The sequence below is a fragment of the Apodemus sylvaticus genome, chromosome 6 (assembly GCF_947179515.1).
Source record: "Apodemus sylvaticus chromosome 6, mApoSyl1.1, whole genome shotgun sequence".
Classification (NCBI taxonomy): Eukaryota; Metazoa; Chordata; class Mammalia; order Rodentia; family Muridae; genus Apodemus; species Apodemus sylvaticus.
The window spans coordinates 66,160,153-66,176,940 of NC_067477.1; the positions used below are offsets into that span (position 1 = coordinate 66,160,153).

At 42.7% G+C, this 16,788-nt stretch overlaps 1 protein-coding gene across 1 annotated transcript; it reads right to left on the reverse strand.

The window, feature by feature from the left end:
* Nucleotides 1–1,371: 1,371 nt before the first annotated feature.
* On the reverse strand, nt 1,372–15,509 carry Pax9 (paired box 9). Its single transcript, XM_052186731.1, is given in 5 exon segments — nt 1,372–1,791; nt 10,975–11,117; nt 13,983–14,636; nt 14,639–14,678; nt 15,309–15,509. Coding segments are annotated over 5 exon segments (1,458 nt in total).
* Nucleotides 15,510–16,788: the final 1,279 nt, after the last annotated feature.

Genomic DNA, 16,788 nt, shown 5'->3' on the forward strand with positions numbered 1-16,788 from the left:
GTAGAATCCTGCCAAAGAAAATGAACTATTATAAAATAAAACATAATCACATGGTCACACACATATATATGTCCTGCAACTCTATCCATAACATTAAAGTAAAAATCAAATTGGTCTAGAAAGGCTTAGCAGCTAATCTCTGTTCTGTAACTCCATAAATGAATAAAAAGAATTTGCTAAAAGTTAAATAGCATCTGTATTTCTAAAACGAACACCAATTGACCTGCACATGAAACGTGCTTCAGCACACAATGTAAACTTCACAGCGAGCCATTGTCACTACATTCATTAGAGAAGAATTCTCCATTTCCTTTTAAGTTACCAGATAAATTTGGGGCTGAGATTGCTGAACACACAGGTAAGCCAACCGCAACAGTACAATTTCATTTCACAGTGGTTTTCCATCGCATAAAGTTCATTTTAAGTGTTTTTGCAAAAAAAAACAAAAAAAAAAAAACAAAAAAAAAACAAACAAACAAAACAAAACAAAACAAAAACAAAACAAACAACAACAAAAACCCATTTCACATTAGATGTGTTTCTAGTGACTTGTGTTAGAGCATTGTGGTACAGGTATGTTACAGCCTTTTTGTTGTTTTATGCTTGACATGTGTGTTGTTTGACTGGGATACAAACTAAAACCTGGCTTGTTTTATCTGTGTTTGGAGTCCTCTGCTGTAGAAGAAAAAGTCTCCTTCATGAGGTGCTGAAGCCTTTACCCAACATACACAACCTGGGCCAAGTCCAGACCCAGGAGCCCAAATGGCCCACCACCAAACAGAGAGAAATACATCACGGGGAAAGTCACTTTTACAAAGAAAGAAAGATAAAAGAGAGGTGCTGGTGGAGGGGTACCCCATGGAATGAAGACATCCACAGTCCCTATTTACAAGCTCATAGAAATACAAACATTACTATATTAGGAACCAAGTCAAAACAACAAAAGGAGCAAAATTCCAATATTGCTTGAGTTCTATACATATTTTTCAACAAAATACATCATCTCTTTAAAAGATCACACAAGTCAGCTATTGATTGGTTTCCCAATGGTGAATTAAAGCTTATTTGGTCACCTTATTTGATTAGAGGGTATCACATAACTTTTTTCTACATCTGTTTTCCTTTATTGATTTTGTAAAATCTCAACAATTGCACGTTTCAAAGGTTCAGGTTGATTTAGAATAAATATACATGTGTGGTTTTACCAAAGACAGGTCTACAAAGTCCCATAAGCCCTTTGAGGGGAATAGGTTTCTTCACTGTGTTAAAACAGAGTGCTGGCAACACAAAAGTCTCATTCAATCTTTAGAGTTGCTTTTGTTTTTAAATCCTAAAGTTATGCCAGATTTCCTGGGGGTGGGGGGAAGGAAGTTACAGCAAGAAATATTTAAGTGTCATCAGCACAAAGATTATGAGTCCATACAGCCAGCTCTTGAGGCAGTGAAACTGGGTGTGAACTGGAAGTGAAGTGGGGTAAGGAGAGGGAGTGTGTGCTGAGAGCAGAGGCCAGAGTGAGGTGGCTGAAGTGGAAGCTCCCATCAGAGTGCAGAGGCCGACAGAATGACTGCCTTCTCTGGCTGCTTGCATTCCCTTGAAAGCCAGTGATGCAGGAATGTCACAGTTGTGGGGGGACAGTGGGGTGCTGCCAGCATGTTGCCACCCATGTCCAGCAACATAGCCAGAAGGAGCAGCGCTGTAGGTCATGTAGGGTGACACTTGGGCTGGTGTAGGGTAAGGAGCCATGCTGGATGCTGACACAAAACTGCCCACAGCTGGGAGACCATTCGGTGCCTGAGAGGAAGAGAGAAGAAAGGAGACAGTCACGTTACAGGATTTGACATCTCTCCAGTCCATAGACACGGAAAAGAAATTCCGAGTGAGTTAACAACACTCTGGCTCTACATCTGGGCGTCTCTTCTCCCCACCCCGGCCCCCTTAGACTTCCTTTTAACCTTACTTTGACCTAAGGGTATCCTGTCTTGCTACTTAAACACAGTGCTGAAAAGCAAGACGCTGTTCTTTCTACAGACGGTTTTTGGAAGCTACAACCAGAAAAATCCATTCTTACGTTTGTGATTTAAAAACACATGAAGGAGAAGCAGGGTGAGAGTCACTGAGAAGAAGCACTCTGGAAGCCTGCTGAGCACTCCCCAGCCTCAGTCAGCCCTCGGGCACTTGCCAGCACTTGGCTCTTCGGTTGAAGCTTTGTGACAGGCCTGTCTCTTGTAGCTTTCATTCCCAGGAGAGAAGAGCACAGAGTGTGGGCTGCTGTGTTACAAACTCAAAATGGACAAATCTTCTGATAAATAAAGGCCGTACTTCAAGATGTCATGGTGTACATGCCACTCAGACAAGGACATGAAAACTCAAATTTTTCCAGTAAGGGTTTTTGCTATTGGTTTTCTTGTTGTTTTGGATTGGGGTTTGCTTTGTTAGAGTTTGGGAATGTATAATTTTTTTCACAATCAGAAAGGAAATCTCCATGAATATGAATGAATATGTGCAGTTTTGAATTGGAAATTTTGCATTTGTAAAGTTCAGTTTGTTTGGGTTTTTTTAAGCCTTATGAACAAATCTCTTTAAAGGAATTTAATGTGAAATCTTTGTTTGCAAACAAAATGCAGCAGCTCTGGCAGGCAAGCTCGCCTGGAAACCAATGCTTTCTTGGCGTCCAATAAATCACTGTTGGTATCGTTACTATTAACAACACCGAAAACACCCTGATGTCTAATCCCTCTCTGGCGTGGATGCTCCCCACCCTTTTTCAAGTGGTTCTTTTTTTTGTTTTGTTTTGTTTCTTTCCTCCCAGCTTCTACTTGGTTTAAAGATAAAGGGCAAATCTTGTTTCCTGGTAATGACATGACTTGACTCAGATGTCAACATATTTCCTAAAGAAAAAGTAATATAAATGCTGGAATTGTATTGGAAAACGTGATTTAATCCACGGGGCTCAGTAAATCGGACACATTGTAGATGCTTTGTCCGGGAAATCTCAGACGTGAACGGTGCTTTTACCCTGTGTACTCAGGACTCTGTACACACCAACCACGCAGTCCGCCGGTAAGCTGCACTCCTTATCACTCCATTTCAGAAACTGTTTTTGAATTAACTCATTTGGTCATCATTTTTACCTCCACCTCTATGAGAGCATAATGGTGATGTCTAAAAGCCTATTTTCTGAACGTCAAAGGAATGTCTATACACACTTATATACGTACACACATGTATATGGTACATTATATAAGGATGTACATTATTAGCCTTACTCATAGATTCTGACAAGACCTCACCTTATGTCTTTGGTCTATAGGAACACATGGTTTACATTCTTCTCTTTGTCACTGTATATTCTTTTAAAAATGGAAGATAAAAGAAAAGATCCTTGAGTACCTCCTATGTCCCAGACACCTAGAAATATCCAACACACTTTATAAGGTTATAAGGATTAATAAATAATAGCTCATCCTGGCAGTAGTGGCCCACACCTTTAATCTCACCACTCAGGAAGCAGAGGCAGGCAGATTTCTGTGAGTTCAAGGCCAGCCTGGTCTACAGAATAAGTTCCGGGACAGCTAAGGCTAAACAGAGAAACCCTGTCTCCAAAAACAAAGCATACACACATGCACACACATGCACACACACGCACACACACACACAGAGAGAGCAAACAATAGCTCATTATAAACTGTTCAGCTTGTTAAAATTACAAGATAATATTTCAGAATATAATGCAATGTTCAATTGGAATTTAAATGAATTTAAATGTTTTTGTTTGGGTTTTTGTTAGCTAGGGCTGTTCTGGAACTCACTGTGTAGACCTGATTGGCCTCAAACCATAGAGATCTGCCTGCTTCTGCCTCTGCCTCTGCCTCTGCCTCTGCCTCTACCTTTGCCAAGTACTGGAGTTAAAAGCATATGCACTATTATGCCCAGCTTTTTTTTTTTAAACAGGGTCTCACTATGTACCCAGGCTGGGCTCAAACTCATGCCCTGAAACCCTCAGACCAGAGATCACAGGTATATACTACTATACCAAGATGGCATTAAAATATATTGCCCCCCCCCAAATGATGTCCTTTTAGGTAAAGCTCAAAACAAAAAGAAATGACTTAATATCATTATTCAATAAAACTGAAATTCTTTCTTCTTTACAAGTTGAGTTAGAAAGTCAATAGCCATATATGTAAAGTTTGTCATTCCTGTCTGATGCTATAGTCTACCATGGTGCTTTACCTAGACAAGCAGAAGGAGGTAAAATTTATCCTCAAACTATAGCACTACTAAGCAATTCTTTCCTCTCCTAAACTCAAATCTCTTCATTAGATCTTTTTATTTTTCAGAAGAATAAAACTTTGTGTCCCATTTTTAAGATTATATCTCAAAGTAACTTACTTTAAAGTTCTTGGGGAATGAAAATCTAGGTGACCATCAAATTACAGGGGCAGGTGCGTGTAGTCTAGCAGTACATAGAAATTATTGCTCTAGCTGCTTTTATTTATTATTTTATTATTTTATTTCTTCAAAAATGTGTTAAAAATTAGTTTGGAATATAATTATCCAAGTAGAATTATGGAAAGGTATTCACATCTGTGTTTGGCCCTGTCTAACACTAATTAATATTTAGTACTACTAGTACCAGTGTGCACCCAGATAAACAAAATAAGAATAGTAAGGTCTTGTAGTATAGCTCAGTAGCTTTAGCCCCAAGTTCAATCCCCAACACAGGAGGAAAATACTAGCATTAGTTTTAAAATAATAGAAAACTTGACTCTACATTTGGTGCCTAATGCCAAAAGATTTAATATGCATGGCAAAATAATTATCTATCTAGAAGAAAATATCTGTTGTCAAATTCTATTTTCTACCACTGCTGTCCCATTGGTGTGGTGCAGGAGCATAATTTACTCCTTACACCCTCACTCGTGATGTGCCATCAGCCATTCTGTTGTTCTGTCTGCAGTTCTTACATGGGACCACTTATGTGAGCCCCCTTTCATATCTGCTCCATAACTTATTCATTTATCAAATGTAACAATATCCTATGAATTTGTTATATCTGCCCAAGTTCTCATACCTAAAATACTAAGGTTAACTTTATGTTATTATATATATAGTAATAGTGAATATTTCAAGGTTCTCAAAACACCACCATATTTACTTGTTGTCAGTTTAGTAGTTCAGTTCCCTCTGTGTTCCAGAAAGACCCAGGAGAGAGCAGCAAGTTCAGAGAGGCAGCTTCATCTGGCATGTGATGGGGGTAGGGGGCCCGGGGTGGGGGTGGCGCACAGTGGTCACATGAAGGAAGAGAAAGGGTAAGAAACTCCCACCCTTAGAAGAGTAACTTGGACCTGACTTGACTGAGACAATGGGGGGCAGGTAGGGCTGTCTTAATGTCTCATTCTGCTGTTGGGTGTTCAGATTTCAAACTCTGGGCTCTAGGGGGGAACGGTTGGAGGAATGAGCAAGGAAACACAAACGTGCTTCAAAATGTCCCTGTCCCTCAGCCACCTTTCCTGTTCGTTTATTCCAAGGTCTCCATAAATACCAATTTTCTCACTGTTTTGAAACACGACATTAGCGAAAGTAATAAATCTCTCCTGGGTAAAGTGATTATTCTTTATAAAGAAATCCCCCAAAGGGTAAAATTTTCCACAGCAAAGGAAACCAAGCACAGGTAGCACTGCTGTTTGTGTATGCTTTCCTGTGAAGGAGTAGACTTAAATGTGAATTCCCCAAATCTGTTCAGTGTTTCCAGTGAAGGGCGTGTAATTAATCTCAAAAGCTAGTTAGGCTCCCAAATGTGCACCATAAATATAATAGGAGCAAACATGATTTAATTGGATTGTAAATATGATTTATAAATCAACCAACATACGGAATCCCAGGGGAAAAGTAAACAAATTTTCCACATGAAACCCTGCAATAGGAATGCAATAGAAATCTCATTTTTGAAAATGACTTTGCCTAAATATTTCATAAATAAGCTTCAACCCATCAACCCCCTTTTCATTTAGACCTTTCCAAGAAAGCAGTAAGAATTCTTTTCTCTGAAATAAGTCCGTAATTCCGTCCTCACAGCCAGCTACCCTCCACTTAATTTTGGAAATGAGATTTAACTAATACAAAGTGAAACAGATAAATTGCGAGTCCCAGAGAAAGTAAGTTTTCTATGTTGAGTTGTCTCAGGAAAAGACAGATTCTATCTCATGAGCACTAGAAGAAATCTAGGAAAAAACTGATAGTGTAATATAGTTCCTGTTAAGTGGTCATGTGACTGTACCAGCAGACTGTTGGAGGACAGAGACCTCCTCAATCACCCTGTAGGCTCACAAAATGGGACACACAAAAGGCACTTCATAAACGACTGACCGCAGACTCGTGAATGCAAATGATATGATTCTCTTGTTTTAAGAAAAAAATAGTTTACCACCATCATCCCATCTCAGGGCAAGCATGTACCTCTAGCAAGCTAAGTGAATAAAGCTGTTGACAGAAGTAAGAGTTCCAACCAGCCCTGCTCTATCTGACCCATGCTCGTTCCATGTATTCCTCCAACTCTAAGTGTTAGTCTCCAAACACTTGTGAGTATGAAAAGGGAGGAGGAAGAGGAAGAACAAAAAGAAAAAGAAGACGAAACTGATATAGCAATGGTTTGGAAATTAGAAGTTAAGGACTTTTTCCAGTTCTGGAAATTGTCCACTCAACATTTTCTCTTTTGAAGAAAGTGCCTGGTTCTCTGCTCACAGTCTGTCTGTCAGCCACTCATCAAAACCATGTGTTCTTTTCTTTCTGATGACATGAGTTTGCCCAGGCTTTATGATAAAATATATTTGGCCATAAAAACAATTATGCTTCACATATATGTACAATGTCAGCTTAGTAAATAAAAAAAAAAAACAAAATTGCATCTGAAAATGAGCAGGTACTTTTGAGAAGTTATTTCTTAGAGTATCTTTCTAACTGCCCTTCTTCCCTTCTTCATTATTTAATGACCGGAGTAAATCAAGCCTGGTAAATAGAGTCACAGTGAGAACATGGGCTCAACATTTATCTAAGAGAATTACTTTTAGTGATGCTATCGCAGGCCCAAATGTCTCTAGGTAATAGGAAATGTGATAAATGTGTAATACCTAATTTTTTCCAAAATATTATGTGTCTAAAATGGTATTAAAATTGATATAGCCTTACATTGATTTGTTTATTTTTATTTTGTATTCTCTTGACATACAGCAAAAATTATATGCATCAGGGACAATGTGATGCTTCTATACATGTATACATTGTACAATGATCAAATCATTTAAAACGTGTCTCCTCAGGTATCCTAAGGTAATAATAATAATATAAAAACAGGTACAATCCTTTCATCTAGTGACATTGAGCTTTCAGGCTTTTGAACTGCAGGATTTTTTTTTTTTTTTTTTTTTTTTTGCTATCTCACATGACACATTTTGCTGATATATAATCACTATTAAGTTTGTTTAAAAATACTATTGGCTGAAAGTTAATTAAAAATCAGACCATGTTTTTCATAAGTATGACGAATTTCAAAGACCACTGGCATTTGCCTAAAGTTTCATTTTCTATAACATTATTAATGTATTTATCAAAAGTTAACTTTGTTTGGCTGGTGTGAAGAAAACTCACAGCTTCATTTTTATTTTCATGAAAATAGCGTGTTCCAAAAAAACAAATTACTTGTTTTTTAATTTTCAAACAATGTTTTTTAATTCTCCACTAGGAAATTATATTCAAGATGATTCAAGAGTGTCATCATTTAAAATAACGCATGAATGAATACTTTATGAGAATTTTAGATTAAATTACATTTTAAAATTAAGCTTTTGTCACAATTTGCTTAATTCAGAACATTTTTAGTGCAAGTATTTATAGACTATTCTCTATTGCTAACATCTCAATTGCTAACTAATGTTATAATAAATGTGCTGTCTCCACTAACATATTCAACCCTAAAATGAAGATATTAGGAATTTGGACTCTATCATTCATGTTCTTGTAGCCTACCAGATAAGTGGTATGTGTTTGTTCTGAGGAAACATGCCAGTGTAGACTAAATTTTTCATAAACTATGCATTTATTTATGAACTGTGTGAATAAAATAAATTATTAATTTATCAAATTCCATTGAGAAGAACATATATAGCTCAATGTTTATTTCTACATGTCTATTTATTTCACTCTTATCCACTTGATCACTTTAAAGTCAAAATCTTGTGCTTTCATTTGACCAAACAGAAAGAACAAGTAAACATTGTTTCCCTTCACAGTTAGATGAGAGTAATGATTTCCTTACTCTCAATGCGCCTCCTTACTTAGAAATGTAGTTGAAAAATCTAAGATAAATAAATATTCTGTCCTAGTCAACAAAGGATCTAAATGGGAGTCTCATATAAGTTACAATACATCAATGTATAAGATAAATTCAGACATTCAAAACTAATTTTCAAATGCAGTAAATAGATGCATATATGACTGAAATGTGTATGCAATTCAGATTCCTGGCAATCGGGCATCTTTGCAGTTTATTGAAAATAGAAATAGATCATGGTGACCAATAGTATCAGTGCTCAGTTTCCAGCTGCTTCTGTAGTCACTTTACAGGTGTCTTCCAAGAAAGCATGCTCTAAGCTCTGAGTCTGAACTCTCAATCTCCCCTGTGCACACCAGAAGGAAACTAGCATTAAAGGATAACACAGTAGCTAGTTACAACTGCAAACGTCCAAAAGTGTCACAGGCAAATCTCTTAAGCTTTCCTTTCTCAAGGACTTTCAAGTTTTGCTGGCGAGAGGAGCAAATGGCACCTGAGTTAATTTTTTATCAGAATATACTGACAACACTTTGTATTTGTGTGTGTGTGTGGGGGGGGAACATGTAAAATTAAAATTAGCTTCAGAATATTTCAAGAGAAATATACACATATGCAAGATATGTTTCTTAGTTCTTATGAGCTTTTAATGCAATTTTACACCAAATTAATGTCTAATGTGAAGTGTTTGCTGCCTTAACAGGTCTTCAGCCTTCGTCCTAAGAATATCCACTGATTCATGTTGTGCTTAGAAACTCTGAAGGCTTTATGACTGTGTATCAATTGAATTATCTACCTAAATGGTATAATATTTCAGTAAGAGCTTTTAAAATATTAACACGATGCAAATACCCTTTTATTTGGGGCCTGTTCTCTTAAGTATTATAATATTTAGAACAACATTTATTTGTCCATTCCCTTTCCTTAAATTATTTGCTTTTATAAAAGACCATTTACAACCTCAAAATTCTTTGTGAATGATTTTTAGTGAAACAAAATTTACTTGAAATGCTATTTATTTAAAATAAGTTGTAAGTTTAGTTTTGAAGCATATTATAAATTAGCCCTTTCTAAACAAGCCTCACTGACAGATGCATCACTCAGGAGAGGGAAATGAAAGAAGCTATGAAGGTTTCAGCAGAGGAAGCTGCTTTTTATGCAGACGGGATGTACTGACTGCTGGTGGGAACTGGAGCTGATTTTGAACTCCTAACTTGGTGATGTAATTCTGAGACAGCACCGAGCCCTTGCTAAATGTCCGCTACTGTTGTCCAGGCTTTGCTACACTTCCTATTGCTTGTCACAAATGATTGGAAGAAGGTTTCTTACTATGGATTTTCTAAACAATGTATATTATGAATATCACTTGTTTTAAAAAGTCCATCTCTCACTGCAGTTTTTAATCAGAGGGAATACTTAATGAATGTCTCTTAAGAGCATTCTTAATGAATATTTCTTAATAGTTGCACCGACTCTTGACTTTGGGACTATTAGTTCCTTATTTTGAAAGTGAAGAAGGTCTAGGATAATGAAGAGGCTCTGAATGGGTAAACAGCTCACTTACTGAACTTCTAATCATGGTGCAGGCTGGTCTTTGCACAAGAAAATGGTGAATCTGCTTATAGATACCTCATGGGTATTCTTTACAGCCAAACCAGACTTAGAAAAATGGCTCGCTCTCTCCTTGCTGTTTTTGGTGACATTTGCCAGGAAATTAGCTACTAATGAATTCTGACAAACCTTGAGAGACACGAGGAAATCAAAATGTAATTTGTTAGCGAAAATGTTGATTAGGATATCCCCTCAATAGATAAGAATAATAAATTCCAATAAATATAACTGATTTTCGAGAAGACATAAAAAAACGTTTTAAGGCTTTAAAATAAGACTAAGTACTTTGAAGCTTTGGAGGTGGTGACAACTTCAGGAATACTGCACACTGCCTTCAGGTTTTGCCATTTGAGTTTTGAACTCTTCATTCTAGCAGACTGACGAATTTGGACTTACACTTTTGTGTGGCTGTTGCTTAATTCTTCTCAAGAAGGGAAAAAAAGAAACACCAATGTTTTAAATTTTCTTTCAGAGAGTAGAGGGAGGGACGAGGAGGGGGCAGGAGGGGGGAATTAAATGGTCCACAGCCAGTCCGTATAATTTGAGGTTTTCTCACTAACCTCCCCTGGGAAATTACGACGTGACCTTTAATCGGGAAATGGTAACTTTATTACGTTTATCTGGTTGCCTCTCTTCCCTTCTCGCCGGACAAGCTGGTGTCCGGAAGAACAGGAGCTGTCTGTGCACGGGACCCTGCGGCCTCCCACAAGCCTTACGCTCAGGCTTGCGGCCTCCAGGCGCAGCCCGCTCGCTCGCGGGGCACCGCTCTGAACCCCAAAGCCTGGCCGTGCTGAACGAAGCTCGGCCTTAGCTTGACTAACCCGGCTGGTCTGGAAGGGCTGGGGGACCCGGGCGCGGCGACAAGCCAGGCTTTTTGCCCAGCCCTCGGCCCAGACTCAGCCAACCCGGGTTCCACCTCCCCGCTCCTGTGGGTCGCCAGCCGGGCCTTCTCCCCTTCGAGGCGTCCTTGATCCCCCTCTCCCAGCCCCCAGTCCCCCACACCAGGCATCCGGCCGGCCAAGCCCTCTCCTCCTCACCTGGCCATACTTGGCATCCTGCTCCAAGGCTCCCTTCTCCAATCCATTCACTGCGTGCGGGGCGGCGGCGGGGAAATTGTTGCGGCCCAGGCTGCTCCACTCCTCCACTTTGGGGCTGTGGTAGGGGGAGCTGTCGCTCACTCCTGAGAAGGAGGTAGAAAGTTCAGGAGGGGCACAACCCGCGCCCCCCTCCTGAGACAAGACTCAGAATCCCTAACTACTAAGGTCCCGGGCTAAGACCTTTGGTCAACTCCCCTGAACTAGGCCTCCTAGGGACGCTGGGCCTAAGCACAGACTCCCTGGTTTTCAGTCTAAGGCCTGGAGAAGTTTAATGGCCTGAAAGAAGGCCTCTGAGTTAAGTTTCACCCACGCCTGACGGGTTTCTGTTTTTTAATTTTTTTTTCCCTTTCTTTTCCTAAGCCAACATTAGATTTCCATTCACCCTTCTTGATCTCCCAAGGGAACGAATTGAAAGAGAGGAGGGTTTTTTTTTTTTTTTTTTTTTTTTTTCCCAAAAGGAAGAAAACCTCAAACTTGTGAAGTGGGATATTTGTTCCTTACCTCTATCCCTACTGCGGGAGAAATCTGACATTGGGGAGGACTGATGAAGGAGAGAGGGGGCCTGGCTCAAGGGTGATCTGGTCAGTGCTCAGAGACAGTCTGAAAAATGCTCCCTGCACTGTGGGGATCTGATAGCTATGTCAATAAAAGAACAAAAGGCCTGCAAAGTCCTTTGCAAACAAATAACTAAGTGATGCCTGCAATACACATGCAAAATATAAGCACACAGATTCCCACATTGTATGGATACAGGGCTTCCTTGCAGTCTCCCCTTCTGCCTCTGCCTGCTTTAGTAAGTAAGTGAGTAAGTAAGTAAGTAAGGTTATATGCACGTTTAAATAACTAAATCTGAAAATGCCGTGATTGTCAATGGTAGAAGTATAAAGAATTTTTTTTTACGCATCAGAAAGAGAAAATGAAATAAAGTGTCAATAAAATGAAAGTAGAATTTAAAATTAAGAAAAAGGAGCAAAGCCATCTGCCAAACTTCCTGTTCTTAAAGGAGATAAAGACCAAAAAAAAATTGTCATAATATCTACAGTTATGCATATTAGGGAAAAAAGACATTTGAAGACTAATTACATCTAATTCTGCTTCTGGGCCCTGTGTATAGAAGTTTGATAGTATCATTTACACTTGATTTTACACACTTTCATCTGACACAGGTGCTTCAAAGTGGGGTCATTTGAAGAAATTACCTTTTTATATGAACAGATTTGTCAGAAACCTGTTTGTTTAACGATGATATCACAAACAGACAAGAGTGTCTGCACGGAAGCATCACTGCCTTCTATAATCCAATTCTTCCCTACCTGATATTTGGTCTGGTTACCGAATTCCCCAGAGGTGAGAAGTTTTCTTTTCAACTGTCAGTCTATTTTCACTCTGCCTCCCCCTCCAAAGAAGGGATTGTGCTCCCATTTTTTGTACCAGGAAGTCATCCCCGATTCCCAACTGCCTGATGGCCTTTGCCGTCCCAGACAAAAGTCGGTGGGCATAAGCCTGAAGTTATCTTAAGAAATTGAGATCCCCCTGTGAGCCCCCATTTCTGCTGATCTCACACTTTCCCATGAACAGGGGCTTCCTTTAAATGTCAGTGAGGTCAGTTTATCCTATAAATCAAGGGCAACGGCTCCGACTCGTTCCAAACCCAGAACTGTCAATTCGCAGTCAGAAGACAAGAAGATGGGAAATCCATGCACTGCTTAATCACTTTAAAAGGTAATTGTGCCGATATGGTGGGAACCTCAAAAGGCGAGAAATTAGCCCAAGGAATTCCTTCCTCTTTCCTATTTAATTTTTCTCTCTGCTTGTCTTAAAGCTTCCACTGAACAATTAGGCAATAAGTTAAGCGAATAAAACAGTTTAACTTTCTTTTTCTCCCTACACCCAGAAAGAACCTAATGTCTTTTTAATGTTATCTTAACAGTACAATAAAAAGAAAACAAACTCAAATCTCCCGGGAAAGCCGGACTTAACGATATAGCGTACCCGGAGATCTTTCTGAACAGTCAAAAAAAAGACGTCCAGAACAGAGCAAGGTTCAGTCAGAGAAAGGGGAAAAACACTACTGGAAACTTTGCAGGAAAGGAGCCGGCAACCACTAGCCTTTCCCAGTTCCCAAGGACTCTAGGGGAAGCCATAGGCCCGGGAGGAACCGGAGACAGCAGCCGAAAAGGACAACAGCGAATCACCAAAGCACCAAGCAATTGTCACCTTAACTATTAGGTTGATAATTAACATCTGTTAAGGGAGGTGGGTGGAAGGCAAGGAGAGAGAAAGAGAGAGGGAGAGAGAGAGAGAGAGAGAGAGAGAGAGAGAGAGAGAGAGAGAGAGAGAGAGAGAGAGAGAGAATATCCCGGACCTCCGTTTCCGAGGAAAATGAAGTGAAGCATAAGAATGAAACCAATTAGGTGACATTTGAACTTCCTGCCTGAGCAAATTTGGCCTGATTGCCAGAATCCGAGAATAATAATACAATTTCCAGAGTGTGCTGGACTCTGTAGCTGCCGCTTCTGATTCGTGAGCAAGCTGCCGTCAGTGGCTATCTACAGACCGCAGCCCCAAGCCTGCTAGGGCCTCCTCTTGTGCTCCCCAAATCGCCAGGCTGCGCTCTCCAAACAGTCTAGCCGGGCTGAGGCTGAGTGCGCGAGAGGCGGGGGAGGGTGGAAAATGCGAACCATGTGTTGGGGATGGGGGGGGGGGGGGGATGTTATGGGTCTGGTAGTTTGAGATGAGGCTGGAGACTGTGTGTGTGGCAAGGAAACAGAGGGGCAAGAGTTTCAAGTTAATGAGATCAGGACACCCCCCCTGGGAAGACTCCTTAGGTTTCCAAAAGAAAAAAACCACAGGTGGTGGGATAGACACTCGCTAGAGGCCGAAGGTACTGTGGTTCCCGACCGCGCAGGAACCAACTCCGCTCAGCACACAGCCTCTGAACTCCTTACCTTGGTCCGTGATGGAGCGGATGCCCAGGATGTCCGTGACGGAGTGAGAGGAGGGCCAGGTGCGCGGCATGGCCACCGATCCGGGGATGGCCGGCACCCCGGGTGGTGTAGGCACCTTAGCTGCTGCGGCCGTGATGGGACTGGGGTACGAATAGATGTGGTTGTAGGGCAGCGCGGGCTGCGGCGCTGGCTGGTGCTGCTTATAGGAGTCGTAAGGACCCTGCTGGGCCAAGTTGCCGATCTTGTTGCGTAGAATCCGGCTGATGGAACTCACTGAAGGCACGTTGTACTTGTCGCACACGCCGTCCGCCAGTAGGCGGTCCCGGATCTCCCAAGCGAAGATGCCTGGGTCCCTCTGCTTGTAAGTCCGGATGTGTTTCACCACTGTAGGGGTGGTGACCCGGGGCTTGCTTCCCCCGATAGCTCCCGGCAAAATCGAACCGGTCTCGTTGTAGCGCGCCAAGATCTTGCTGACGCAGCCGTGCGAGACCCGTAGTTGGCGGCTGATGTCACAAGGTCGGATGCCCAGTTGGGCTAATTCCACGATGCGAAGCCGAATGGCGTTGGGCAGCGGCCTTCCGTTCACGAACACTCCTCCCAGCTGGTTCACCTCCCCGAAGGCTGGCTCTGCAAAAAGGAGCACAGAGCGCGCCACAACGCGCACCAACTGCTTGGGACAGCCGCCTGCCACTCGGCCTCCAAGAGCGTTCAGGGGCAGGGCTATGATACCCTCCTATAAGGACTGGGGTTGCCCCGAAACCAGACTGTTCCGGCCTGAGCCAAACGGCCCAAAACAAGCTCCGACCAGACCTCGCTCCTACTTAGAAGCGAGAACCCAGGGCAACTCCGGACAACTCAAAACTCTCCGAAGCAGGCGGGGAAATCGGTCCTGAGGCTCCAGCGCGCCCCTCTTTGCTTGCCTGGCAAAAAAACCTCTCGTCCCCTGCCCCCTGCCACCGCCTTACCCCTCCCTTCAGTGGGGTTAGATGCAATCCTCGGGAAGCTGGGGATGGCGGAATGTTTTTTGTTCTGTTTTGCTTGCATGTGTAAACACGTGTGCAACAAAACTTGCATTGACACTGGGGCCGCGAGATTCGCCAATGCCAAGGCCCTCGTCTCTTAAAATCGGAAAATGGCATCAATTGCCACCCGGTAGCTCCCACTGCACCCTTTCCGCCGCTGACCCTTGCTGTGTGTGCCTACAGCTCGCAGGGACGCGGTCCGAGTCAATAGAGCGCGGTCGCGCGCCTCAGCTCCCTCCCTCTAGCCCTCGCCTGCTCGCTCCCTCCCTCCTCGGGTTTGACAACGTCCCCCGCAGCCACTCACCCATTGCTCCGAGCAGCACACCAACCCGGCCCCAGTTCCGCACTCCCAGAAAGAAACTTTTTCCTTGCTCTCACTGGGCCGGCCTGTCGCTGCTCCAAGCCGCGGGTGCCTTGGCTTCTCCCGGGGAGGAGGCGACAAGAGTGCCAAAGGAAAGAGTAAAAGGAAGTCTGTGCCGGGCTGAAAGAGGCTTGAGTTCTGCATTTCAATCTAAGCAGCAACGTGGGCTGGGCTGAGCAGGGCCGGGAGGCTCAGTCTATCACTCACTTGTGACACACCCCAAAAGAGGTGGGCCCGCGGGCAATCTGCGATGTAATTGGTGCAGACCGGTGAGTGACAGCTCAGTCTGGGAAACTCCTTCCGCCGTCTGTTTTTGGCTGGCTCCGCACCTGGGTGACTAAATACAATGAATAAGAGTGTTTGACGTCTTCCCAGGGGCGCCGCAAACAGAGTGCAAAATCAAGCTGATAAAAATGCTGAATAAGCGAACGGAAGTTTTGGTCTGGGTTTGAATGGCTCTAAGTGGTAGAGACCTAGGACACTTCTTGGAGAAGAGATGGACTTGTCAAAATTGAAATTGGAGGTTAGGGCTCTAAGGGTGCAAGCGGGCACGACCCTTAAGGGAGTTCCTGGGAGTGAGGATGACCGAGAACTACCTGTTATGCTGACCTTTGGGGGCTGTCAGAATCTTGCCCACAAATTCTACCTCCTTCCAGTTCACTCAGGATGGGGAGAACTCAGAAGATCCGTGGAGTACAGGAGGAGCTTGAGGTGTAAGGACGAGAGACTCCTTCCCGTACCCCCCCCCCCGCCCCCGCTCCCGAAATGGTCAGTCCGGCAGTGAGCGGCTAAACCTCAGCCAAGCAGGATCTTAGCAGAGGCCGGGTGATGTGAGGAAAAACTTTAAAAGGCAGACTAAAGAGGAGCACAGCACAGGAGACCTCCACGGGGAAGGAGGGTTGATACCCGGAGCGCTGGTGGCAGAGGCCACGTCCATCCCACCCCCACCCCCTTGCGCATCACTCACCCAGAACACAGGGTCATGGTTTCCGCGTGTTAGAATTTGCCAGGGTTCTCAACACCAGTGAGACACCTTGAAAGGTTTGGTTTTAAATATGAAAGACAGCCCCAAGGAGGTACCAGCTGAGACGGCCTCCGAGCAACTGTGCTTAATTCCCGGAGACTTCAATTTGGCTACCAGAGATGCTGAGGTTCTGCCCACCTGAGGGTTTTCACTTTCATTCACCCGAAGTCCGAAAGGATAGAACGATTTGGGACAGGGAAATGTCTTTATTTATGGAGACAAGGTTATGGCTAATGTGAACGAAATAAGGAAGAGGAACATTGTGAATGGATTTGTGTATTTGTATTACAGCGGAAAGTGGAAGATATTACTGCGTCTCCATAACAACTGGCCTCTCTTTTACACACATTCAGGATGTGGGATGGTGCACTCACTCTCCCGAGGGTTCAGGTCTGCATA